The 27,082-nt window shown below is 36.0% G+C and overlaps 3 protein-coding genes across 3 annotated transcripts; all 3 read left to right on the forward strand.

Moving 5' to 3' along the window:
- The first annotated feature begins 1,662 nt into the window (after positions 1–1,662).
- LOC111610514 (kunitz-type serine protease inhibitor bitisilin-3-like) lies at positions 1,663–5,285 on the forward strand. Its single transcript, XM_023344903.1, has 6 exons — positions 1,663–1,784; positions 2,763–2,954; positions 3,402–3,578; positions 3,670–3,714; positions 3,853–3,931; positions 4,471–5,285. Exons 1-6 carry the CDS (start codon positions 1,718–1,720, stop codon positions 4,547–4,549), a joined length of 639 nt encoding a protein of 212 aa, XP_023200671.1. The 5' UTR covers positions 1,663–1,717; the 3' UTR covers positions 4,550–5,285.
- Positions 5,286–6,694: 1,409 nt separating this feature from the next.
- usp3 (ubiquitin specific peptidase 3) lies at positions 6,695–14,575 on the forward strand. Its single transcript, XM_005798251.2, has 15 exons — positions 6,695–7,153; positions 7,427–7,487; positions 8,404–8,541; positions 8,707–8,790; positions 8,984–9,065; positions 9,151–9,230; positions 9,875–9,988; positions 10,249–10,362; positions 10,474–10,623; positions 11,173–11,279; positions 11,456–11,536; positions 11,631–11,749; positions 11,856–11,969; positions 12,924–12,991; positions 13,478–14,575. The coding sequence occupies exons 1-15, from the start codon at positions 7,063–7,065 to the stop codon at positions 13,896–13,898; spliced, it is 1,824 nt and encodes a 607-aa protein (XP_005798308.1). The 5' UTR covers positions 6,695–7,062; the 3' UTR covers positions 13,899–14,575.
- Positions 14,576–17,858: 3,283 nt separating this feature from the next.
- Positions 17,859–24,995, forward strand: fbxl22 (F-box and leucine rich repeat protein 22). Its single transcript, XM_005798250.2, has 2 exons — positions 17,859–18,423; positions 23,389–24,995. The coding sequence occupies exons 1-2, from the start codon at positions 18,086–18,088 to the stop codon at positions 23,735–23,737; spliced, it is 687 nt and encodes a 228-aa protein (XP_005798307.1). The 5' UTR covers positions 17,859–18,085; the 3' UTR covers positions 23,738–24,995.
- The last annotated feature ends 2,087 nt before the right edge of the window (positions 24,996–27,082 follow it).

Raw genomic sequence — 27,082 nt, forward strand, 5'->3', positions numbered from 1 at the left:
AACTAGTTTACCAATTTCGTGTCATTTTGTGGTGATCTGCACTACTCTTTATTTAAGTACTAACAAGAACTGTTCTGGGGAGTTATCAAAAATAGTATTTACAACTGTGTATACTAAGCTAGAAATATTATTTACCCTCTTCTCCTACTTGTGCTGAGCTGACTGATTAATTTCTTTCACTGTAATTTTGAACTTTTTTAAACAATGAGATTATTCTGTCTGAGTCTGACTGCTACAATCTACATCTAACTGGTGTCTGTACACAACATGTGAGTTTTGGAAAGAAAATGTTTAAATAAACGTCCCTTGGTGGAAATTGACAAAAACCAAGTGGCATACAAATTTCTGGCTTTTTTTATTATCATCATTATAAAAGGGAGTAGGTCTCTGGTACTGAGGTGGGTTAAACAATGGCTGTGTTTTATTACCCCTACAAAAGCTTTTTCACACAGAAACTCTCCAGAACTGCTAAATAAGATTTAACTCAGATGAATCTAATTTGCAGTTGATTTTGTCATCACACACACTTTTGAAAACTTGTCCTGGGATGCAGGCCATGGAACAAACTTCACAAATGCTCTGTAGTACTGTGCCAAATGCTGCAAACCCTTTCATCTACAGAGGTCAGGCAGGAAATGAGAATCATTTATTCAATGACAGAGTGCATGAGAACCTGTTCAACAAATGCAGAGGAATCTCTACCCCAGCGATGATGAGAATATTATATATAGAGAGAGGTGGATGGTTTTTCAGTTTACTCAGGCATGAACAGTAAACAAAAAAAAACAAAAACATGGACTGCTGACTCCAACTTCTCTCCTACAGGATAAGATTAGAAAAGGCAAGTGAACATGACATGTCACACAACTTTTAATATTGTAATTTATGCCAACAGAAAGTCATAAATTACTAATTCAAAAATCAAAGAGGTAAGCTTCTTCTAATCTGTTCTTACTCAAGTAAAAACTTAAAGAGGGACTTTATTAAATCTCTAGAAGATACTAAAAAGCTGAAATAAACAGAAGTAGTTAATGAATATGACTACCTTTTAAAGTTTGAATGGTGTTTCTAGCTGTAAGTACGTGGAAGTACTTAGCTGTGGAAAAAGTGCAATGTTTTTAGCAGAATTTTTCAGAAATGATGGGTTGTTTCATTCGGAGCCAAGATGATCACAAAAAGCTGAATATTTCATAAGCTATAGAGGATGTCAATACCAATGCTGTAGACATTCACACTAATAACTATATTTTGTAAATGGTACTTACTTGCTTTCTGAATACTTAGCCACAAAATATTGGTACCAATGTTATTTCCTTCTTTGCAGTAATTAAGGACAATTCAAAAGTTCTGTGTGAGTTGCTAAATTCAAAAAGTACTAAAATTCAGGATGGGTAGATTTTTTTTATTCCATGTTCATCCTGAGAAATGCATAAACATCATATTTGAACTGACATAACAAGGCCACAGTTCACATTTATTGCAATATGGATCTTAGCATGTATGTCTACGCTCAAATATCACAATCTACAAACTTTTTTTATGACAGTACAACTGTTACAGAGAGGAACTCTCTAGTGTTCCCATTAACTTCAGTTTCGATTGACAGAGTTATCATTAGGGAAATACATGTCCAAAGGTCAATAATGAGCACCCACTCCCATTGTAGTTTATATCCCTCAGTCACTCCAGGAAAGACAGCACAAAGACAAGCAGCAAAATGAAGAAACTTCTGTTTTTAGGAATTGTTTTGTCAACACTTCACACCAGCAACTCACAAAAACAAGGTATGGCTGTATTTTTTCTTTTTAATTTTTTTCTTAAAATGAAAGTTAATTTAAGATGATTAGGAAAACATGTCGTAGAGTTGAAGCTGGCTTTCTACAATCTAGACCAGCACATGGGCGTATGTGCTTTTGCAAGAGTATGGAACTGGTTTCTGAATTCAGTCTGATTTATGTTGTTCGCTTGAGTTGAATGAGTTAATTTCAACGACACTGTAATCTCTGAGGTACGATTTCACCTTGTGACTTGGGTGTTATTTTTCCTGACACATGGAACGACTGAAACTGTAGACATGGACTAACAGGACAAAACAAGTCAGTTCAGCAAAAATCTGTTGATTTTACAGGTAAAAACTAAACATTACCCTTTAAACAGCTATTACTACATTATCATTGTACCTTTGTGTCATGTTCATGTTATGACTTGAAGCTCAAATTATAGTATTTTATGATTGTTTATTTTGCTAAAAATGTTATATATATATATTCTCCTGCTTGTGTTAAGCTGACCAGACGTTTCCTACCGCTGTAATTCAAAACCTTTCCACACGAATCACCTTACTTCTGCACCTGAATCGAAGCTGAGCTGAACCTAACATGTATCTTCATTGAAAGATATGGTTAGAATTAGAACCCAATTTGTCTCCATTTTCCAGAATTTAAGCATTGATTTTCATTTTTGTTAAAGTAAGAGTGCCAATTACATAGATTCACTGCCCAAATTAAACTTACTTTTGTAAAAAGAACTGCTTGAAACACACTTCTTTTCTGTGAAGCCCATAAAGAGCAACATGGCTGAAAAATAAATGACACTTTTTATTGCTGTTGTAAAACAGGGAGTGGGACTCTGATGATCATGCTAGTTAAACATTAGTTATAGATTTACAAAAAGGTCCTGTTTAAGCATGCATTATTCTGGGGAAAAAAGGACTGTTTTGAAAATAAAATTATCCTTAAACTTATCTTTTTGCCATTCAACAGAATTCTGCAATCTGCCCAGTGATCCAGGTCAAGGCACAACTTTCACGTTTTTTGTGTATTACAAACATGAAGAAGACAAGTGCTTGCCTTTCTTCTACCAAGGCCAGGGAGGAAACGCCAACCGTTTCAAAAGTGAAAGAGAGTGCATGAGAAACTGTTCAATCAATTCAGAGAAGTTGTACCCAACGGATGGTGAGAAACATTTTTTTGATAAGCAAAATAAAAATTACTTGATTAAAAAGTTCCTTTTATTTTCACCACTTGTCAGCTGTAAATATGAATCATGGCAAATATAACTGCTGACTATCCTTCATGCCGTTGGTGGACTTTGGAGTAAGAACTTACTGATAACAGTTTAATGGCCTAAAGAACCATGACAAAAAAACTAAGCCTTTTCAAATGGGAAAGACAAAAGAAATGCCCTTCAACAATATACCACGCAGGATAACATATTTTTTTTCTGTTAACAGAAAAGATTTGGGGAGATTTTTAAATGTAATGCCAGGAGGCCACTATTTTATACAATTTGTAGCATTTATGCGCCACCAAGTGGTGAAAATCTAAGACAGAAAGACACACATTGGACAGACAGACAGATTGACTGATTATCTTGAAATTAACTGTATCTTCTGTTAACAGAAACTGCAGCTTGTCGCTTTAAATATGCGGCTGGAGGGTGTAATAGTTACCTCGTCAGATACTACTACGACTCCATTCATGACAAATGCAAAAAGTTCCTTTGGAGTGGATGCTTTGGAAATGGAAACAGATTCTTTGACTTCAAGAGCTGCAATAGGACTTGTGTTGGCATTCATGGTGAGCTAATAACTATCTCAAGTTATTTATTTGTGTTTTTTTTTTCTTTAATTTTTAACAACATGCTAATGTTGATCCTTCTGGTTCTTAGATGAAGGGGATGAGCCTGAGGAGGATGAACCGGACACTCCTATTAGTAAGTGGAGACGGGGACAAATGTTTTCAGTGACTGAATAAATGCTTGTTTGCCTTTATTGAAATTCTTATTGATTGCCAAGTTATTTTCAATAATTTACATTTTACACACTAGTTTAACAGCTGCCTTTTCCAACAGCCATCATCTTTGCGGTTCTGCTTTCCATTGTCATTTTTGCTGTCTTGTTAACTGTGATTCTCCTTGTGGTGAAGTCAAAGTAAGTGCTTTTTGTTCTCCTCTTTCATATTCTGGTACTTTTTCTGATGGACTGACAAAAAGTATGGCATACTTGAGAATTGAAAGTAAAATAATACCTATTTTCAATTTTTTTTTTTTTCAAAATCAAATCTGAAAAGTGAGGTGTGGTTTTCTATCAGCCATAGAACACGGATGGCCTAAATCTGAGAATCTGCAGCAATAATTAAAAATTCTTGTGCATGGACACTGTCTAATTTTGACTGAGCTTGAGCTATTTCGCATAGAGGACTGGGTAAAAATATTCATCTCTGCAGAAAGGATTGATTCAGAACGCTTATTCAAAAGGGGCTAGATATGCATACCATGCTTTTTTCACATTTACATATATAAATATAATAAATAAAACATCATATGTCATTTTCCTTCCTTTTCACAATGATGTGCTTCTGTTACTAATTTAGAAAATTTTTACAAAATATATTAATGTTTGTGGTATAAAAAAAGTTGAAAAAGTCACATTTTTTTGCATGTATTTCATCATTTATTGCACTTCTGTAGGAAAAAACACCAAAAGAAGAAAGTCAAGGAGGCAAAGACCGACACACCTCTTCAAGGGAGTGGGATAGAAATGACATAGGAATGCTCCTCTTCTGTAAAAAAAACACCTTTTTTTCACCTGGTTGCCATTAAGAACTAAGTTTTGTGTCCTAAAGTCAAATGCATAATTTTTCTGTCTCTGAGAACTACACTCTACATTCCATTAAAAAGAAGCAGAGTTTTTTTAAAAATTAGAACTGTTTAATTTAGGTTACATGCTAAGAGATTTTTTTTTTTTTTTTTTTTACTTTTCATAGATTTAACGAATGTTTTCAACTTTTGAATCTAAAGATTTAAAATGTAATCAAATTAAAAATATTTGTAAGTTTAAAATTACAAGTAAATAATAAGAAATCAGCTACATATTCAAAAAATTATGTTCTTTGAAAACTTCACTTTTTAAGATAAAATAAAGCCCTTTTACAGTTAACAACTGTGAAACATAGAAATAAAAGCAACCCTATAGATAAGGACAACATTCTCTAAAATACTACATTTTACTCATATGTTTGCAGGTGTTTGGATATAAAAATGTATTGTGATTTTGCAGAATGTGCTGTATGTTCCACCAAAATGTCTGGATGAGAACCCAGTTTAGCTCTCCATTTTGAAGTCTATACCTTGACAAATGTCATTACTATTTTGTTCAAATCAATATTCCCTTTTATTTACCAAAATCCATTCTGGATATTTTTGGGTGCTATATATACTTTTTACATTGTAGTGGGGTTTAATAAGGTAAAGTTTTAATCTTCAATAAATGTAATTTTTATGTTTGTGTTTTTTATCAGTTTCTTCAGCATTATTGTTGAAAATCTTCTTTTGTGACTATTAAAATACAAAGCAACAAAGTTCTGCAACACACTTACTAGCCATGACATTATGACCAGAAGGAAGGTGAATGGTATTGTGAATCTTTTTGGTGTAATGTTCTGAATTATTCATTCTAAAATTGAGCACTTGCTTAGACAGTTTTCCATCACTTAACCTAGTTTATTATGAACATTTTCAAAGCTTATGTTGATTTCAGGGGGAGCACATTCAGGAATAAAACAGCTTTCTAAATACTTCATTGGGGTTGAAGTTGTGTTACAGCTGTAGAATATAACAGACATTTTAATGAGTCAGTTTAACATCAGGGTTTTACCCACCAGCTTTTAGGCTGTTGGAGCCATATGGCCTTAAACAGTCAGAATTGAAACCAAATATAATGAATAAAAAGACACATACATAATTTTTTCTCATTGTCTGAACTTAAATCAGACCAAACGTCTATAGTTTTAGGTTCGATAGAATTACCAAAATTATTTCTATTTGTTAAATGTCAGAAAAACTTGGCGAGAACATTTTTAGAAAATGTTTTGTGCCACTTTTTTGAATTCAGAAGTTTACACACATTTGGTCAGTGTCAGGGATATTTGTCTTTTTAACTCTATTATTTGGGTCAAACCTTTCCGGCTTCCTTCCACAAACCCCCTGATATGTCAGCTTTTGAGTTTGGCTCTGATTGGTTGTTTCTGACCCAGAAGCGCTGTATTTCTGCAGACCACTGGAGGGAGCCAGAGGGGGTTGGGGTTTTTTTCATGTTCTCTCTCTCCGCTGTGGTGTAGTGGCAATTTTAACAAATATGTAAAAACAAAAAAAAAACACAACAACACAGTTTCATATAAGTTACTTGTGACATTAAATGACATATTTATTTACTGCTTTTCTGGACCCTTAAAAACGCATTACATTGAAATCAGTTATTCCCATTCATGCACACATTCACATTCTGATGATGACATGCTGCTGGATTGTAGCAGCTGCTCTGGGGTAGTCTGACAAAAGCAAGACTTTATTGTGCTATTGGCCCTTCTGACCACTACTACCTAGTGTAACTTTGAGGAGTGTTTCGACAAATAAGAACATAAGTTAAAAAAAATGATTTTTTAAAACATTATAAAGATGGGTCGATTATATGTCACAACGGGGCGGCATATATTGTCGGAAAGAAAGTTTTTACGAAAACTAGCTCAATTTAATTTAAATATAGAACTTGCAAAGGTAAGAAATCATACATTAAAAAGAAATAGTGCTACCTCACATACGATGAGACTGCCTACACAGCCATTTCTATCTTTTATGCACAAGGACGGAAGCGCTGAAGCGTTCATCTCTGAGGCTTTTCATCTTTGTGACGAAAACCAGCGAGAGCCGGTGGAATGTACGTCACTTCCTTGAGTTATATCCATTTGTTTGTGGCCAGCAGTTACCTACTGCGTAAACACCAAAGATATCGTTACTGTTTTACCTTACAATATGTGTGGGTGGAAACTACCGAGGGTTGATTTTATTTGAACTCTTAGTCAGAAAAGTGCAAGCTCTTTTAGTTACCTAACGCGTTGGCGTTAGCGAAGACAGGATAACGTGTACTCGCTAGCTGCTTTAGGTTAATTGGCTAACTATTGTTAGCTGGCCGGATACCATTGGTATTGTTGAGGGTTTTTTTTTTTTGTAGAGTCCTTGTCCTGGTACTGCTGGTGTTGTTCTGTCCATAGAGTTGTGAAGCTGATGGAGTGCCCTCATCTCAGCTCTAACGTAAGCTGTGCCACCGACTCCCCCAGGTTCCCTAACGGTACACCGTCCTCCTGGTGCTGTAATGGTAAGAGCGGCATTTGTCTCAGTTCCGTTTGTAAAACTAATATGAAGATAGTTAAGTTGGAGCAGTCTGGGGTATATATATATATATATTTTTAACCTTATCCCCAACTCTTGCTTCTCGTGCAATCGTATCTGTGTCAGTTTGCTAGCCACTCTTAGCTACTTGTAAACAGCCACAAGGGCAAATCACAATTCAGTTGTTATAGCAATAGTAAAACATGGTTCAGTCGAACGCACCATTTTGCTCCATTATGTTGTCATGTTTTTTGTTTAGTTTGCAGGTCGAATAAAAGTCCATGGATTTGCCTTACCTGTCTGATGGTTCACTGTGGGCGGTAAGTAGCTGATTTTTGCTGTTAACAAGAAACCACAACTAAACTAACATCTAGTTTTCTCTTATGATACTACTAATAATGCGTTTTTTATTAAGCTCTTTACAATTGAAACAATTCTCTCCTACATAAAAGAGGAAACAATGATAAAGCAAACATAGATTACAGGACATAGGTCAAAATGTATAATCAAGGAAGGCCTGTCTACAGTGGAAGGACAGTTTGACATAATTATCTTTAACTTGCTCAAGTTAAGGTAGATACAAGCTTATCAGGTAAGTGAGTTTTTTAAACCAGGTAGGTCTGGAATATATTTTATTATGGACTTGAAGCTAACTTGTTAAAAACTGTTTAAATTAGGCCTATATTTGACATTAACAAATGCTTGTAATGTGTTCCAATAATATATAGTATTACTATTATATAAAAAAAAAAATCTTGTCAACCTTGCACACTTTTAACCATTGCATTATTTTATTCACAATTACTTAAGTCTGGACTTTTCTGCTTTGTCTACTGGATAATACATAACTTTTATTTTTTTCAACATTGTTAAGATGCAGCCTGGATGCAATGTGTTTACATTCTTTATCCATTGGTGCTGTGATTTGTACAAAATTTGCAAACCTGTCCCACTCAACTTATTTACAATGAAGTGTAGAACGGGAAAACCTGAGACATGTATTCCATGATTACACCTAGTTGAATTATTAAACTTCAATTAAAAATGATGCGTTTTAGATAGAGAGCATAGTCCTCAATTCGCATAGTCTGATTGCATAATTAAACAGAATAATCCTGTGTTGTAAAAGTGAAGATATGAGGAAAATCAGAATTCCTGATTCTATTTTTATTCTTTATATAATTTTCTGGTAATTATTGATGTTTTTACATTATTAAATTACCAATTTTTATATAGATATGTCAATGGGCATGCGAAGAAACACTTTGAAGAGAACCAAGGCCCCAGCATTTGTCAAAGGAAGGGGGAAAAACAGGAGAAAGATAAAACCTATCATTCTGTCTGCATGGACTGCAGCAACTTCAGTGTATTTTGGTGAGTTTTCCCAAGAACAAATGCAGTTTTGCTACATTTCTTTAAAACTCAGTTAACCTTCCTTTTTTATGGATTCACTAAAGCTTTAATATGTGACACTGCAGAGATTTATTAGAAATTCCAGTTGATTTTAAATGTGTGTTGTAACTGTTTATTTATATGTAGTTACAGATGTGATGACTTTGTTGTCAATGACACCAAACTTGGGCATACACAGAAGGTGAGAGAGCATCTCCAGAGTTTAGAAAAGTAAGTAAAAATATTCACTAATAGAGCCTTAAAATGCATTTGATTGATTATTTATTCTGACATCTCTGCAGTTCCTAAAATATTTATCTAAAACAATTTGTCTCACAGATTATGTGAAAGTTTAATGGTATTTTACTTTAAAACAATTTCTCATATATATTGATAATTAAAAACAAAACCTCATCCTTTGCAGTTCATTGCTTTTGGGAGACAGACAGAGGAAGAGGAAACTTCTAGAAAACTCGGCTGCAGATGGAAAGCTGTTAAAAGACAATGTAAGTATTATTCCACTTTAAGAATAATCTAGAATGGCTTTCCATAAGATTTGACAGATTTAATCCTGAGCTTCACTTCTTTCAGGACGGGGTGGCTGTGGGTGCCACTGGTCTTCGAAACTTGGGCAACACATGCTTCATGAACGCCATCCTGCAGTCACTCAGGTAAGACTTTGCTCTGAGGGATGTGGGTAGCCCCCTGCATTTACCGCACAAATCAGAAGTTCTTCCTAAGTGGAGTCAGGGCCCCATGACCAGTCAGCCTTTATTAATACAGTCTGTTGCACATTGAAGGATATTACAGAGGCTGCCTAGAAACAAGAAGCAATTGAGGCCAGGTTTCTCCACTGATACGTCTTTGCCTCATGCAACAGGATTATCTGATAGTATCAAAACATGTTAAATAAAAAAGCTATTAATTGTTTTGTAACGTTTGAATCTGTTTAATATTTGAATGTTGTTTTTTTTTTTTAGTAAACTCCTGTTTGTATTCCTTAGCATTTCCCTTCAATTTAATTGAGAATTAGTGGGATGAATAAAATTATCCAGCTCTGATTCTATTGCATCTTATAGAATAGAATTACTTTATTCATCCCAGCAGGGAAATTACTTCTCAGTTACAGCATAGAGACAAAACACAACAACAACCACCACTGAGTAGCAGTTGTAGACAAAATAAAAAATAAAAATCTTACTATGTGACTGCAGAGTAAAGTTGAAACTGAGATTCCTGGCATATTTTCTGGATGTTGTCTGCTTCCACATTTCACATCAGTTTCTGTTTTGACAAAATGTTCTTCCTTTGATAGCAACATCGAGCAGTTCAGCTCTTATTTCAAGGAGCTGCCTGCTGTTGCCCTGCGCAGCGGTAAGACGGCAGGAAGGAGGATGTACCACACCCGCAGCCAAGGGAACAACAGTGTGTAAGGTCCTCTTCTGCAGGAAGGAGAATTCATGGGCATAAATCTCCCATTCATTTCAAAGTATGATATTGTAGTCAAATTATTTGTTGCCAGTCATGTAAAAACAATCATGAGGTATTTTGAGGAGTATAAAAATAAATCTCACAGTACTATGGTGGAATATGTCAGATTATCTGAAGTAAGCTTTAAAAAGAAGTGTTTATCCATTGTGTTGTTCAAGATTATGCAACGTTGTAAAACAGTTGTTTTCTGTTAAACAGTTCCTTGGTGGAGGAGTTCAGGAAAACTCTTTGTTCCCTTTGGCAAGGAAGCCAGACCGCCTTTAGTCCAGACTCCTTATTTTATGCCATATGGAAAATCATGCCCAGTTTCAGGTAAAAACACAAAGAAAAAAAAATGTTGCTACTTAATTTGTTTTCTTCTCACCTCTTTTGCAATGAGTGTTTATACACAGCTGTAATAGAAGACTGCGTGTGTTTGTACAGGGGCTATCAGCAGCAGGATGCTCATGAATTCATGCGCTACCTGTTGGACCACCTCCACAGGGAGCTCCAGTACAGCCGCAATGGGGCATCTTACCCTGTCTCGCCTCAGGACGGAGTCAGACTCTCCACCACAGACAGTAAATGCTGCATGTGAGTTTTTTTTTCTTTGTTTATGTTTGTGGTGCTGAAAATAAGAGATTCTTAAGGTAGGTATGAACAAAAATTGTGGTATAAAAAAAGTACAATGTGACCTAATTATGTTTATTGAAAATAGAAATGCATATATATCTTCTGCAAACATATGAAAACATAGTTATAATTATTATACCAGCATTTTCGTTGGCATCTCATCAAAAAGGACTTTACTATTTAAACTTCGACATATCATGGTATTGAAAAGTGTCTCATATGCAGTAAAATTTCTAACTGCAAAGCTGCAGCTTTCACACTGTCATGTTTTTAGCACCCATTAAATGGTCTTGAATGTTTTTTAATTACTTTGATTATATTTTTTTTATGATTAATCAATTTTATAGCTATTTAGATAATTCTTTGGGTCATAATTGTTGCTTGTAATGTGCTTCTTAATATGTCAAAAAGGCTCATTTGTAAAATCTGGCTTGCTTTATTTCTTCCCAAATACAACAGTATCCCTTTTTATTAACTAATATCAATGTCTTCCTGTCTTATTCTGTGCAGAAATGGCACTTCCAGTGTTGTCACGTCTATTTTTGGTGGTATACTTCAAAACGAAGTTAACTGCCTGATATGTGGAACAGAATCTCGAAAGTTTGATCCATTTCTTGGTAAGTCGAGCTTTTTTTCTGCCTCAAAATTCCTTTCACTTTTTTTTTTTTTGGTTAAAGAACAAATAACACTATTGTCTATGTTTTTGTTTCTTCCTATGGAGTTGATGAAGGCATAATAAAACTTTTATCCATCCAACTAAGTATTTTTTTCGTCACTGTTCTTGTTGCTTCAGACCTTTCTTTGGACATTCCTAGTCAGTTTAGACAAAAGAGAAGTAAGGACCAGGAGCCAGGACCTATATGCACTTTACGTGGTAAGTCTAATACTGTTGAAGATAACCAATTTGTTGGCCATTCTTTTTTTATGTTATTTTTAAAACAGGTTTGTATTTGTTTAATTTGTTGTAGACTGCTTGCGTAGCTTCACTGACCTGGAAGAACTTGATGAAACAGAACTATATTATTGCCACAAGTGTAAAAAACGACAGAAATCAACCAAGAAGTTCTGGATCCAGAAGCTGCCAAAGGTGTGAGGGAGACATATTTATGACTTAATGACTGTTTTATTTGTTTTATGCTTGTTCTTTGAGGCTTAAGAGGCATAAAAAGTTTTGTTTTGGTTTGGAAATGTAGGTCTTGTGCCTGCACCTCAAACGGTTCCACTGGACTGCTTTTCTGAGAAACAAGGTGGACACTTACGTGGAGTTTCCGCTGAAGGGCCTGGACATGAGGGGCTTCTTACTTGAGGTGAGCTGGAAACATCTTAATAGCCATTATTATTTCAAGTAGTTTTATATCATTTTAATATCTGGAAAATGCTTTTTTTACTAAGAAATAATCAAATAAAATTACAAGCTAGCCTAGCCCCTTAGGTCTAGTGAAAGAAACATTTGTTGCTGCAACATACAGAGTCATTTAGGAACAATTTCATGCTCCCAACTTTGTAGGAACAGTCTGAGAATATCCCCTTCCTATGACCGTGCACCAGTACACAACAGACGCTCATGCATGAGCGAGCTTGGTATAGAAGAATTTAAGATTCCTGACCTCAGCTTGATAAAACAGCAACTCTTGGTTCTAATTCTAGCAAACACTATGAGCAAGACTTTCTCATCCAACATCAATGTCTGACCTCACAAATTCACTTTTGGAAGAAAGTCAAAAAAATGTCCATGAAACACACGGAAAGCCTTCCCAGAAGAGCTGAATCTTGGATCTCACTCAAGTTTTGTTCTTGATGGTAGATGAGTGAATACTGTATAGTCGTTAAGTAAAAAGTTAGATTTGTGAGAAAATTTGGTGTTTCAGCTCTTAACAGCTTAATTCATGAGGAAAAGCACATGGAAGTCTTTTCCTTTTCAGTTCCCCCTACATCATAGAAACAGTCGGCTCACCCTACCTGTTACAAATTTAAGCCTATAATTGCATACATTCCATCCTGTATTTAAATTTGCAAAATCCCTTAGTCTTTGTCTCAAGTTTTAAAAACCAAATATGCTTACTATAGTTTAGATTGTAAACTATAAATTATTTCATTAGTTGTTCGGCAACAGCATTCTGGTGCAAAGGTTTTTGTGTAATGTGATCTTGTGCACAACACACTTGAAGTGTAAAAGCAACTCTTAAAATGTGATTTTCCAAACATGTTGCTCTCTAAAAAAAGACATTTACATGATTGAAATCTTTCTTTTCCCTCTGCAGCCAGAGAACACGTTACCAGGGAGTTGTTTGTATGACCTTGCTGCTGTCGTGGTGCACCATGGATCTGGGTGAGTCAAGGTCTTGCATCATTCAGGTTTTACTGCCATGGTTTACGCAAGTCATTTTGTTTAAGATAACTATGAAAAAAAGAATAATGACATTCATTGTTTCTGGGCTTATGTCTACTTAATGTACTTATTTCAAAAGCATTTGTAGGAGATTCATGTTGCATCAGCTTAATAAGCTTGACAGGTCGTAGGGCTTTTCAGCTGGTCTTTAAAAGTGAATGAAAGCCTCATTTAATCAAAGATTTCAATCACTGAATTACAGAGCAACAAGTTTTATAGACAGCTGCAGTTTAAAACAGAGGGGCATTAGAGAGAGTCCTTGAAAGTACATTCAGATAATTGTTGCTATGCCAGATATGGCCACTAAGTGGCAGTGTTGTGCCACTACTGTACATTCAGGTTGACTGTTCCTGTGTGCTCCTCCAGCAATAGATGAATCTGTAAAAATTCAGAAGGTAAAACGTGATTGTGTGTGTGTGTTCACAGGGTTGGATCAGGGCATTATACAGCATATGGCAGCCACGAGGGCCACTGGTACCACTTCAACGACAGCACAGTGACTCTGACCAATGAGGACACAGTGAAGAAAGCCAAGGCCTACATCCTCTTTTACGTTGAGAGGACTGTTCAAGAGTCTTTAGACACTGACAGCACTGCCACAACTCAGCCCAGCGTGGACATGGCAGCCACGGACTGCTTTTCGACAGAAATAGTTTCTCAGGACGAGGTTGCGGCAGACGCACAGACGTGTTTGACGGACACTACACAAGCAAACATCCTGGATGAGAAAGCTGAAGAAGATATGAGCATAAATATGGCTCCATTAAAAGAGGTGAAGATGCCGTCGCAGGAGGCTGCAGCAGACAGAGATACCTCAGAGGAAGCTCTCCAAACTGCTGCACCGTGATTCAGTCACAATTCACTGCCTCACATTAGCTTTCCTTCATTTTGGTTTCACCTCAGATGTGTCACAGTGCTTGATTTATTATTATTGTAGTTTATTTTCCTATTCATTGTATGTGTTTCTTGAGTTGTTTGAAATAATCATGTTTGACTTGCTGCTTTTTTTTTGCATTTTTAATTGTCTTTTGCTTCTTTTTTTTGTAATTTTGTCAGACATTTGTGTATGTAATAGATTCCAAAGGTTATTGTTTATAATAATGAAGGAAAGCTGGAGCCTTGGGAAACCTCAGGTGGTCCAAAGGTCAGTAGGTGGAGACTGTATCACCACAGAGTCATTGTGAATATATTACTGTTCTGTTATTTTCTTTAAATTTCAATTTCTTTTTAATTTTCAACATTTTAAAATGTGTAGCTCTTTTCCAGTTTTTAGTGGATATTTAGTGTTTATACTGCAATGTCTTTGAATTTCAGTGTTTATTTGGGCTCTTAATTTGTATTTCCTTCTTTACCACCAAACATAAAAAAGATGTGATCATTTCGTTTTCTGTGTTGGTGGTGGATTATCATTTAACGTTTATGTTTCCCTAAATGATCAGTCACGGGACCTAATGAAATTCACAGTTGAGTATGTATCAGTTATTGCTGCCATGACTGAATGCAATGAAAACTCTTTCATTCATACAATATGTTGTGGTGTTTTTCCTTGGATCTGAACTCTATTTCTGTTCTCATCAGTCTGTCAGGCCATTATATATCTGTTAAAGACAGATATTCAAATATATTTTATGAGCATCTTAATTGTAAAATCATTAAAAATTTAATTTATTTCAGTAACTCAAAGTAAAATGTGTATAGCTTTATTACACACAGTGACGTATATTCTATTTACTACTTTTGGTGATTATTAAAACTCTCAACTTAATGTTCTCTGATAATTAGATTATAGAAGACAAATAGAAAAAGGCTCACTATTGCAGATATCGATTTTCTTAAGGCTGCTGTTTTCACTGTTGCCTGTGTATCTTGTCCTGCTACACTTTTTCCTTCCACTAAACTTCCCATTAATATGCTTCGATTCAAATTCAGAAATACTTTATTTATCCCAAAGGGAAATTAAATGTTGTAACTCATTAATTGGAATTATTCAAAGAGTTATTGTAGATAGTGATGACTGTTGGCAGGAAAGCTCTCCTGTAGCGGTCTGCGTTACAGCTAATTTGAAGAAGCCTCTGACTGAAGACACTGTTTTCCCAAACCGGATTCATGAAGAGAATGGTCAGGCTTCTCCATAATTTCCTTGATTTTATGAAGATCCAGTTTTGTGAACAGTAAGCTTACTTAACAATGGTTTATATGTGACTTATCATTCAGGTGAAAGTTAGTGACTGATGGACACCTGTCAGCCGTTGTTTTCATGATTATTTTTTGTTGACCTCATGTAATATTCTAATTAAGTGAGAAACAGAATTTTGCATTATATTTAGTTATCAGCCATAATCATCAAAATGAACAAAAGTCATTTACATGTGAGAATTGAGTTTCACTTTTTGAATCCAATGACTGAAATAAATTAACACTTTAATTGTATTCTAATTAGACATATATTCTGTGTCCTACCACTGACTACTGTCATAGGCATAGAATCTTTTGTTTTAAGTAGTAAAACATGCAATTATTGGTTTCAAATCCAAATTTATACCATTCAAAACTTGAATGATAGTAAAATCTTTCCATTCTTTGTGAATACTTTATTTGTCTCCTTTACAAATGTCCCAATGCTCTTATTACATTTTCTGATGCTAAACAGCCCATGTTGTGGTAGAGTGAGGCTCTATAGTATACTGAGCATATATTTTTTGCAGGGCTTTATATGCGGCTTGTCTTTAGCCCTCAGCAAAGAGCTCCACCCACGCCCAGGCACACACATACACACAGAGTTCCCCTCTGCACACGTGCCAACCAGTAAACCCTCTCGCTGTGGCAGGAACAAGTACTTCAGTATGCACAGGAACAGCTGCTCTTAGTTGCCTTCACACAGGTGGCTGCGAGGTTGCTTCTCCATCCCTCCCTTCCACCAATGAAACAAGTGGGCTTTTTCTACTCTTCCATGTGCACCTTACATTTTGTGTACTAATACTTTGCTTGCAATATGTTGTTCTGTTTGCATCAGAAGTCTTGTTAGGAACATTATGTCACGGTACATAATGTGATCAAACTCCAAAAAATGTCATTTCCTATTGTTGAGATTTTTTTTTTCCCCTCCAACAGCCTGCTGATAACAAGTTTAACTGGACTTACTTGGAAAGTAGAGTGATGACATACATGTGGACTAATAGTATTCTGGTATCAGAACATTCTCTGCTCTCCAGTTGAGCAAACACACTGAGTCACAGATTACCAGGCTGCCTTAGGCAAGTCCTACATAGCACTGCGTGTGCTTGTGTCTCTAACTCACATGTCCAACAGTCCAGCTAGGAGCTGGGAAGTTATTTGTCTTTGTGATTATCTTGAGTGCGACAGTCTCAGAAGAGTTTGTGTAAACCATCCAGTACTGCTGCTGCTGTTTACTCCTGTAATTATGATGTTGTATAACCTCTGCAGTAACTCTTGGAAAAAAGAGTTCAATAAGGGTGATTTCATCAAGAAGTTGAAGATTTAGTTGTTGTTTGATCTTTGTTACTTGAAAAATTAATTTAGATAATTTTTATAACTGTAGGTTTATATTATTATATTATATATGGGTTTATATATTGCTAGGTACGACACAAAGCATTTCTGTTAGCCATCACTTATCTGATAAACATAAAGTACTTGGGCCTGTTGCTGGGCTTTCTTGAAACATTTGTTATTTTATATATATATATATATATATATATAAATTCCCTTCTCACCCACCGCGGGTGGTTCTTATCCTCTGAGCTCTGGTCCTCTACCAGAGGCCTGGGAGCTTGAGGGTTCTGCGCAGTATCTTGGCTGTGCCAAGGACTGCACATTTCTGGACTGAGATGTCTGATGTTGTTCCTGGGATCTGTTGTGTATATATATATATATATATATATATATATATATATATATATATATATATATATATATATATATATATATATATATATATATATATATATATATATATATATATATATATATATATATATATACAGTACAGACCAAAAGTTTGGACACACCTTTCTAATTCAATGGGTTTTCTTTATTTTCATGACTATTTATAAGGCAAGAAATCCCACTTATTAACCTGACAGGGCACAGCTATGAAGTGAAAACCATTTCAGGTGACTATCTCTTGAAGCTCATCAAGAAAATGCAGAGTGTGTGCAAAGCAGTAATTACAGCAAAAGGTTGCTACTTTGAAGAAACTAGAATATAAGGGGTATTTTCGGTTGTTTTACTCTTTTTTGTTTAGTGCATATTTCCACATGTGTTATTCAGATGCCTTCAGTGTGAATCTACAATGTCAATAGTCATGAAAATAAAGGAAACTCATTGAATTAAAAGGTGTGTCCAAACTTTTGGTCTGTACTGACCAAATGTTATATTGGTCAAAAGTTATATATATATATATATATATATATATATATATATATATATATATATATATATATATATATATATATATATATATATATATATATATATATATATATATATATATATATAAAGCTTTATGGCATGAAACACACAATGTTTAGTTTGCTTAAAAAGGGATGATACAACAAAGATTCCTCACACAATAAAGGTTTCAATTTAGATCATTGTCAACATTTTTTTAAATTAACTGAGTAATTTGTGAATAGATACATTCACAATAAGTGTTGGAGTTGTACTTTTTACATGTGTTGTTGCGGGTGTGTAACTCTGATGTTTGCGTGAAGTAGGCCAGGACAGTGTAAACATCTGGCCCCGTCCAGGGCTTGCTGCCTGTTGAGAGCCATGACAGATGGGAAGGGAGCGCACGGCTCAAACACTTCCATCTTTGAACGTATCGCAGTTGTCTTCCCAAAATAGCCTTCTCCTCACCGCCTTATATGTGCAGGCCCTTCAGCGTGCGCCTGAGGGGGCATCATGTATCTAGGCCACACAATACTGGCTGTGAGTTCATTGTTGCTGCCTACCAGCAGGTCTGTCTCTGCCCCAGAGACGAGGCCTCTCTACATGTAGCGGGACTTTTTAACCATGCATCTTACTCAACTCAACCGCGAGTGTCTCCTCCACCTTTTCTCCTTCCTGGACAAGGACAGCCGGAGAAGTTTGTCACTCACCTGTTGTCAGCTGCGTGAAGTCTACCTTGACCCCTGCCTATGGAACCTGCTCCACTTCAGTTCCCCTTGTCAGCTTAGATGGGACAACTATGTGCTGGGATCATCATTGCGTTACTTAACTATATGCTGGTACTCCAGCAGAGTCCAGCTGGTGTGCAACATTGAGGACTGGTTGAAGAGCTCGTTCCAGAAGGACATCTGCAGCAAACATGACAGCCTGGTCAGCACTTTCCTGGCCCATGTGTGCCACATGTGAGTTTCTATGCGCATTTGATCGTTGCTTAGTAAAGAATCACAATAAGTTATGAAACAAAAATGAACAATCAAAGATTATGTGAGACGTAAAGCACAATTTCATTTGGGGATCCTGTAAATGTGGATAAAAAGTTATTTGTCAGAGATCATCCAAGGATTTAGGTTGCAAATCTTCTGTATTTGGTTGTGCAGTGATGTGCAGCGTGGGCATTTAAATGCAGCAGTAGGTGAAATGGTTCTAGCTGTGGCAATAAATTATGTTAACGTTCTTCTTAAAAGAACAACTTTTTCCCCATGTATAAATGCAATTTATAGATCTGTAAGTTCATTTGTATCCTAAATAAATTTAAATGATGTTTATCCTTGATAATAAACTTCACTCTTTGCATAAAATGGCAATGTTTGTCTTAAAATTAGAACAAACTTACAATCCAGAGAAGCTACTTCCAGAACAGGAACATTTACCTATTACTTTAGACACTCGACCCAGAACAGGAGTCAAACTTATTAGTTAGTAAATAAAATTACTTTACCTTACCTAAAAATTTCTATGATTAGATTTTTTTATTTATTCCCATAGAACATAATTTATTAATGCAAGGAGAGCTGTGCTCAGTTCAAATTTGTCATTTAAGTACAAAACCTTTGTGCCACTCACTAACAGCTTAGTTTAAATGTATTTTTTCACAATACTAGTACCTTTTTCATGCACCTTTTTTTAAAACACAGTCACATTACAATGAAAGCCATAAAAGCAAACGATAATGGTAAAAACGTCTTAGGTTGGAGAAGAGTACAACCAGACAGGGAATTCACTTTTAGTGGGAGACAGGATTTGAAAACTGGATGTGATGCAAATATCAGCAACAAGAGAGCAACAGAGTGCTCTGGTTGTTCTTGAATGTGAGGAAAGAGATTTTAAAAATGTAAGTTTAACCAGGAGTCAGAGGACCTGCTGCAAGACAAGTGCATTCTGATTGGTGGAAGGGTTTCTGAAAGCTGAGTTCTCAACTAAGTGGAGCCGCCTCAGCTGGCTCCTCTTGGTGTGGAGAAGCAGCAGCTCTACCCTGACGACCAAATTTCTGATCCTAACTTAAAGAGAGCCCAGAACCCCAATTAGAAATGGGCTCAGTCTTGATCAACATAACTAAAAATTTAAACTTTTTGGAAAGTACTAGAGATAGAGTGCCACCTGTTGGCCTGGGCAGTAGCCTTCTAAAACTGTGCCTCTTTTCTTGGTTTTGGATGTAAACAAAGCGGCGGTCATGTTGATAACAGTGTCAGGATGTTTTAAGGTCTCTAGAGTTCAAAATTGTGAGCACTGGTTTTAGTCAAACCCTCATGTTTTGCTGAAGGCACCAAGGAACAAAATCATTAGAAACAGATGCCGTATTCAAAGTTGCCTGTAAAAACAAAATAACATCTGCTGGATATGAGACTAATTCTATTGCCAAACACAACTGTTGGCACATGTATAATTATATTTACTGAGTGACGTAAAATTTGTATGTGATAGGTCATTGAAACTTAGCTCTTTTGGCTCCTGGCCTTGTGTGTTTGGCCGGCCCCACAGAGGCCAGGAATCAACCCACAGAGGCGTAATGAGGTCTCTGGATAATTTCTTCAAGGCAGCCAGTAATAACTGCTGATGTAAGGGGAGCTGAGCCGCTGTGGCAGGCCAGGACAGAAGGGAGAGAGGAGGCTGCACGTCCTGCATTGTGAAATTTGAGAAGCACGACACGAGAGCTGTGAGATGACTCAAAACTGGAACCACCTCCTTTGTCGGAGGGCTTGTATTGTGGTGCCTTTCAGGCCTATACTCTCTGCATGCTGATAAACTCTTCTAAACTGTCTGAAAAGGGAGAGGAAACGGAGCGCACGTGACAAAGTGGGAGGGGGCACAGAAGAGCTGTGGGAGTGATAAAAGCGTTATTTGGCCACAGACACTCCCAGTCAGCTGCAAACTTGAGATTTATGCAGGCAGGTGGAGCCTACAATTGGCTCTTTGTTGCTGTTTGAGAAGCAAACATGTGCGTCTGTCTCTGCCTGCCTCCTCAACTCTGACGCCACATTTGTGTCTATCTTTATCTTCCTGGGAAAACCAATAAAGGCCAGCGTGTCTACAGGATTCTATATACTGTTGTTTTAAAATCTAATGCTCCTTCTGAACGGATGAGTATCGAAAAATGATTTATCAATAACTCATTTCTCATTATTCTGAAGTCGTAGTATTAATTACACAACATAAGGAAACATGCTTGGTGCACCACGCTGGGTAGGTTTCACAGTGGGTGGTACTCGAAGATCTGCCTCGACCTTTGCAGTTGTTAGTTGGATTTTTCCAAGCTTTGATCTGCACCATTTGGCTAAATTGATGCTTACAGTTACTAAATTAAAAGAAGCATGTCCTGTGCTTCTATTTTAATTATACTTTCTGCTGCCAACATAGACAAAGGTTTAGCTTCTCATATACTTCACCTGGATCTGAAAGGCTACAAATTTCCCAAACCCTGCTAGAAAAGAAGCTTTTAATTCAAAAGACTGATGATGATGAAGCAAAAATGTTCATCTTAGTTTTCCAAACAGGCTGATGGAATAATTTGACCAGGGAAAACAGGCTTAAGTAAACCAAACGGTTCATTGGAGACGTGATTACATGTTGGCATTCTGTTGGTGTTCAACGCAGACCAGACAGCTCGCTAAGCTGTTTTGTTTTACTTAGGAACACATCATGTCTAAACCAAACCTTGGAAATGTTGCTGACGCTATTGGAATACTGAAGTTAACAACTGAGAAGAAAGGGTTATGAATTCCCTAAGCTTTTAGATCAAAATAAAATTCTTTTGATGCCAATTGGTTAATAAAACTTTAGGTAAACAACAACACAGCATTCACCTATCATTATTTTCTTTTAAAAGAGAAAACTGAAAGTAGAATCTGACATCAGAAAACAAGAAAATTATATTTACACAGAATGGTGTCTAACCCTTAAATAATTTAAGTTAAATTGTTATTCCACCAAATCGTATTTTGCTTGTTTTTCTTTAGTGTAATGTAATTGCTTGGTTGAATTCAGTTACTTCTCACAAGTTATTTAATTAATAATGCATCTATCGTGTAATCACTGAAATCAGTATCTACTCACAAACCTGCAGTGAAGAAACAAGAAGGTTGAGAAAGGAAACAGACTTATTGATGTACCTATAGTTAAATATCATTTCATAAAATAGGTCTTGCAAACGTATCCATAGCGATTCTACTTTTTAAATTATGTCAAATTGCTGCCACGTTTATGTACTCTATTAAATTTTTAGGTGATATAATAACACAAAGTGAAACATATGCTGAAGTAAAAGGAAAGTGGTTCACACATATCCAGAGAAATATTTTTTGTCCGTTCTTTTTGATGTGGTGCTCCGCCACTCATATTGTGTTTTTATGTAGTTCAAAAACTTTGGTCTTGTTTGGACAGAATGTCTTCTTTCTCATATTGTGTCGGAATCTTGCAAGCTACTAATGTTGTCCTGTCCATATATTCACCCGTCTGAGCATTTGATCTCTGCAGCTCCTCCAGAGTAACCTTACACCCCTCAGCTACTTCTCTGACTAATGTCATCCTGGCCTGGCCTGGGTGTTTATGTGAATGGCCATATTGCCTGGTTATATAGCTTTACTGTGTTCTGTCCATGTTTAGATGATGGATTCAACAGCACTCTGTGAGATGTTTCAATCTGGGATATTGTTTTAACAAACCAACCCTGCTTTTAACTTGTTCACAACTTTATTCTTTACCTGTCTGGTTTGTTTCTGACTCCCCAAGGGTAGAAAAGACAACCAGACATTTTTTAAGAAAATTTTGAAACGCAAGGTTTTTCCTTGTATTTTTAAATTTCAATTATTACCCTCCCCTCACCCTTTCCTTCACCCCCACCCCTTACACACACACATGCACGACCACCCCCGCACGCGCACACACATACACACATACACACAGCTCTCCAAAATCAATACAAGAAAATTTGTCAAAAAGTTCAAGAGGTATATCTGTGTGAGAAAATTAAAATGTTGCAAACAGAAATGTGTGGTAGGATAAACTAATCCGCATAAACAGTGAGTATCATAAAAGAGTGAGTAATGTCACAATTCTTGATAATTTCTTTATAACTCCTCCTGTTATAAATACCCAGTTTGTTTATGATCTTTGTTTCGTTTGTTGTCATATGACGACAAACGAAACTCAAAGCGCTACGATCAGACCACTTTCACATCCTCGTCATGTTTTACTGTCAGTACCGACACCTAATAAAGTGAGAACGGTCTTCTAATGGCACGACCAGGCACATGACTGAACTTCTGCATGTTCAAAGGTTACTGGGACAGCGCTCTCGTGGTGTTGGAATATGTTTGGCTCACATGTAGGGAAAGCAGTAACATTATGTAAGTCTTTATATAATCTGCATCAGCGAACATGAATGACACCCCTGGTCCAAGTGTCTGCCTGCATCCTCTGTGGAGATGGCCTGCAAATGGGCTGCACTCCACCGATACTCGTTTTTTATTTGCTCAGAGTGCTTTTTTGTAGGTAGAGCAGAGAAGCTGCTCTTTGTCTCACACTAAACATCCTGCGACTATTTTGTTGAGTATTAATCAAATACTCTTGGAGAGTGGAAACACAAAGAGTGGAACAGAGCATACTCAGAGGATAGATTGGTGTAGGATTCACCTTGTCTAGCATTACACAGGTCATGTTTCTTCTCCATTTACATCTACCTATGTTTCCTGAGACTAATTTTGACCTTAGCAATATTCATCAGGAAAAAGCAAACAAACCTGACATTGTTATTTGCTTAAGACTTGACTTAATCCAGAGATATTAATCCCTCCTTTTTGTGTGGTATGGAAGTGACTCATCACTCTCAACAAGTGTACAAAAACAGACTGTGACTGCTGTCTGTGCTGCAGGTGTCCTAACCTTCTCACCCTGACGTTGTCCGGCTGCGCACACATCACCGACCAGGACGTGGTCTCTGTACTGCAGAGGTGCAAGAAACTGCGCAGCCTACGACTAGAAAACTGCGTGCGCATCACAGACCGAAGCCTGCAAGGTGTAGCAGAGCACGGGGACAACCTGGAGGAAGTAAGAGTGGATTTCTGCAGGAACATCACTAAGGCGGGGCTGCAGAGCTGTAAGGAGATGAGACCGGTCATCCAGCTGACCGCGGAGAGGAGCGCTGATATGATTCCTGATAACAAACCTGAAGAGAAGGAGCCACTTAGCAAAGCACTGCAGAAATTCCTCCTGTACTCCTGAAGAAAACTCCTAATGGATAAAACACTTCTGACACTTTTAAATGAGGACTTGACAGTGATGATTATGCTCCTTTTGATAAATTATTATTTTGAGATTAAATTTTAATAACATTTTGTACATTTTATATTCCCCCTTTAATAGATTTTGTTTCCTATTAAGACCAATGCAGTTTCTTCAAAGTCTTATCTCGATGTGGCCTTAACTCTGATTCTTAACTCACACTTTAATACTGTAATTATTTCACTTTGATGATTGAGCAACCGGTTTGTAGTTTGCTTTTGTAAATTATACCATCTCTACATGTGTATGAAGACAATAAGGACCTGGATGGCTGCTAAGACAAAAATCATAAAAGAGAAGATTTATTTTGTTCCTACACAAATGGTTAAAAAAACTCTCAATGCCTTTTTGTTTCAGTAGCACAGAGATTGTATTATCTTTGTTTTTTTATGTACAAAAAATGTTAAATTAAAGTTTGCCATTTTATGAGGAAGTATGAGTCAGACAATTTCTTGGCAATATATTTCTTGGTACTAGTGATTTCCTGGAGGATTCCTGGAACATTTGTCTTCCAATCTAAGATATGTTCAAAGGTAAATTTATTATCTGATGACAGTTTATTATCAACACAGCAAATCCAAAACTGCCCAAGTATTCATAATTCTTGAAAGCCTTTAATAGACAAGGTTTCTACACAAATTCTCTCTATAAAGATGCATACATGCAGGGTGTGACTTCTCCGATATGACCTTTATATATGTGTTGGGAAAATATGCTTACTGGAAACATTGACTCATAGAATTGCATAAATACTTACCATCCAGTTTATTATGTCATGCTAGCTAGAACAATGTTAAACCTTATTTTGTCTTAAGAACTGTCTTAATTCGTCCTGACATGCAGCAGATAAACAAGTATCAAATACATTATTAATTTTTTTCAGCTTAAATAATTTTAACAAGACCGTTTTCACACAAATGTCAACAACCCAGGTAATTCTCAAATACAAAGAAATCAAAGTAAGTCAGTGTATGAATGGGCTGACTTACTTTTTATTACCTGCAGGCAATAAAAATATGACATTTAAAACTAGAATATTAAATCAGCCCATAAAAACATTTAATATAGAAATGCTGGCTTATTGAAAACTAAGTTTAGCACCAGCGTAAAGTTTATTGACAAAAAGTACTTTTAATCTGACAAACTGTCCTCATCTGAATGGACATTCTAATCTATTGAATATTACTGTATTTACAGTCAATAAATTTCAATGAAATTACTTGGCTGTTCTTTGCATTTTTTGTGTCACCTTTATTTTGCCGTCCAAAATATTGACAGTAAAACGTAAAATGTCACGAAAACAACACCGCGATCACATCTCCGATTCAGTTTGTTTTATTCCCAGAGTCAGCTGGAAAATGTATGTTCACATTTCTGTGTAGTAAACTAAATATTTCAGCAACAGTTTTATAGCTGAAACTTTAATCAAGATAAAAAGTTTTATTTTTATGGCACTGATCCAGACAATGTGATAAAGAAGAGATTTATCTGGGCGTCCCAAGGGATGTTTCATCTAAGTCTGTGGAATGTCTCTTTGCTTGTGCTGATGAATGATAGTTTAATTGAATTTATGACACATTTTCTATACTCTGGCCAAATAAGCATTTAAAAGTTAAATCTCTGTGAATTAAAAGTGACAGACTATACTAAATTACAAATAAAGAATGTGAAGCTAAACCAGCCCCCCACAAACATTCAAAAAATTGTAGACACAAGCAGTTGTTTTGGAGCAACAGGATGTTGATCAATTTTGTTTTTGGGACTATTACTGATGCGTCAATCTACAAGCTACAGTTTGATCTTGCTGCTTGAGCTCAGTTTAGAAAAAATCCATAATGCTTAGGGATCCATCTCAAAACCAAGAGCATAATATAGTAGTTTGATTTCATTAGACCGCCTGGTTTCTGTAGGTCAGTAGTTTAAGTACATCCATCATTAATATGAGCATCATAAATGCTTTACTAATGCATTTAAACTGCTATAGTCTTGTAATAATTATTTAGACACTTTCAAAATTATAAATACAGGCTCAAATTCATATATACACTCCAAATTTTAATGTGAAAAAAAAAATGCTATTTGCAAGTTGCAAAAGGAAATTTTTTTTGTGACCACCAGCAAGCTTCTGATATACTGCTGCAAAGAATTTTGACAAGTACTCTTTTCACAAATGGGAGGGGTTATTTAAATGGGATGACTTCCTTGTATTAATTCATCCCTCATAAATTTTCAATGGGGTTAAGGTCAAAGCCATTCCAGAAGCTAAATGGTAATTTCCTCTTCTTGGTCTGAAACCACTTTTGGAACAATATTTCAACCATCTATCTGTTACATTGCAATGAAAATGAAGATTGTGGATGCAACTATGTTGAACATTTGGGGACTATTCCTAAAGCTAAAGTCCATGCGAGGAATACTGGTAAATTGGTAGTAATTGTTAATGGCTTTAAAATGTCTGCTTTCTCTCCAACCTCCTACAAGATTTGTCCAAATAAAATTGGGAGTGTATGACAAATCTTTTGCCTTTTAAGCCTTTCAAGCCTTTTGTTTAAGGCAGCTAGATATTGTACATCCCTCATATACTAAAACATGTGTGTCCAATGTTTGTTTTTAAAAATAATTTGAGTTATTTGTTGTATTATCATTCCATGCTGAAAAAAAGTTTAAATCCTATGATAAAACCCTGAAAAATGAATATGACATTCATGCCAAAGACAGTTTTATGCATATTTCTCACCGACGCTGTACCCTCTGCTGTTCAGCAAAACTGCTGTTATTCAGGCACAATGCTCCGTAAAATTTTTTAATACATTGCAAATTGCAAAAGAATTGATTTTGCTACTCTTGTTCTATTAGAATAACAAATTTAATTAAAAAAATCAAATGGATCAAACAGTTCACTCTAATCATCTTAATTAGCAGCTTCACACCGACCAAACAGTATCATGTGGAGCGAGGAGAGGCTTTTCCTCTTTGTAAGGAAGCAAGACAATGCAAATTTAAACAGCTTTAAAAAAACATTGGCAACATTTTTAATAATGTATTTGTGATTTGTTTTGTTTTTTCTAAACAAAGGTGTCAGAAGCATGTACTGCGTAATTAAACAGTGAAAAGTAACATTTCAACATGTTTTCTTCTTTTCTTCTCACATAAAGGAGTTGGTCTTATCTTTCACAGATACACATTGTTTAGATTTGACTGCATTGAATTATCTCAAAGTAAAATCTTCCTTAAGGAAAGGTATTAAAACAGTAGGGTCACAATGGAGCACATGAAAATAGAAAG

Source organism: Xiphophorus maculatus, chromosome 2 (assembly GCF_002775205.1).
Source record: "Xiphophorus maculatus strain JP 163 A chromosome 2, X_maculatus-5.0-male, whole genome shotgun sequence".
In the NCBI taxonomy this organism is placed as follows: Eukaryota; Metazoa; Chordata; class Actinopteri; order Cyprinodontiformes; family Poeciliidae; genus Xiphophorus; species Xiphophorus maculatus.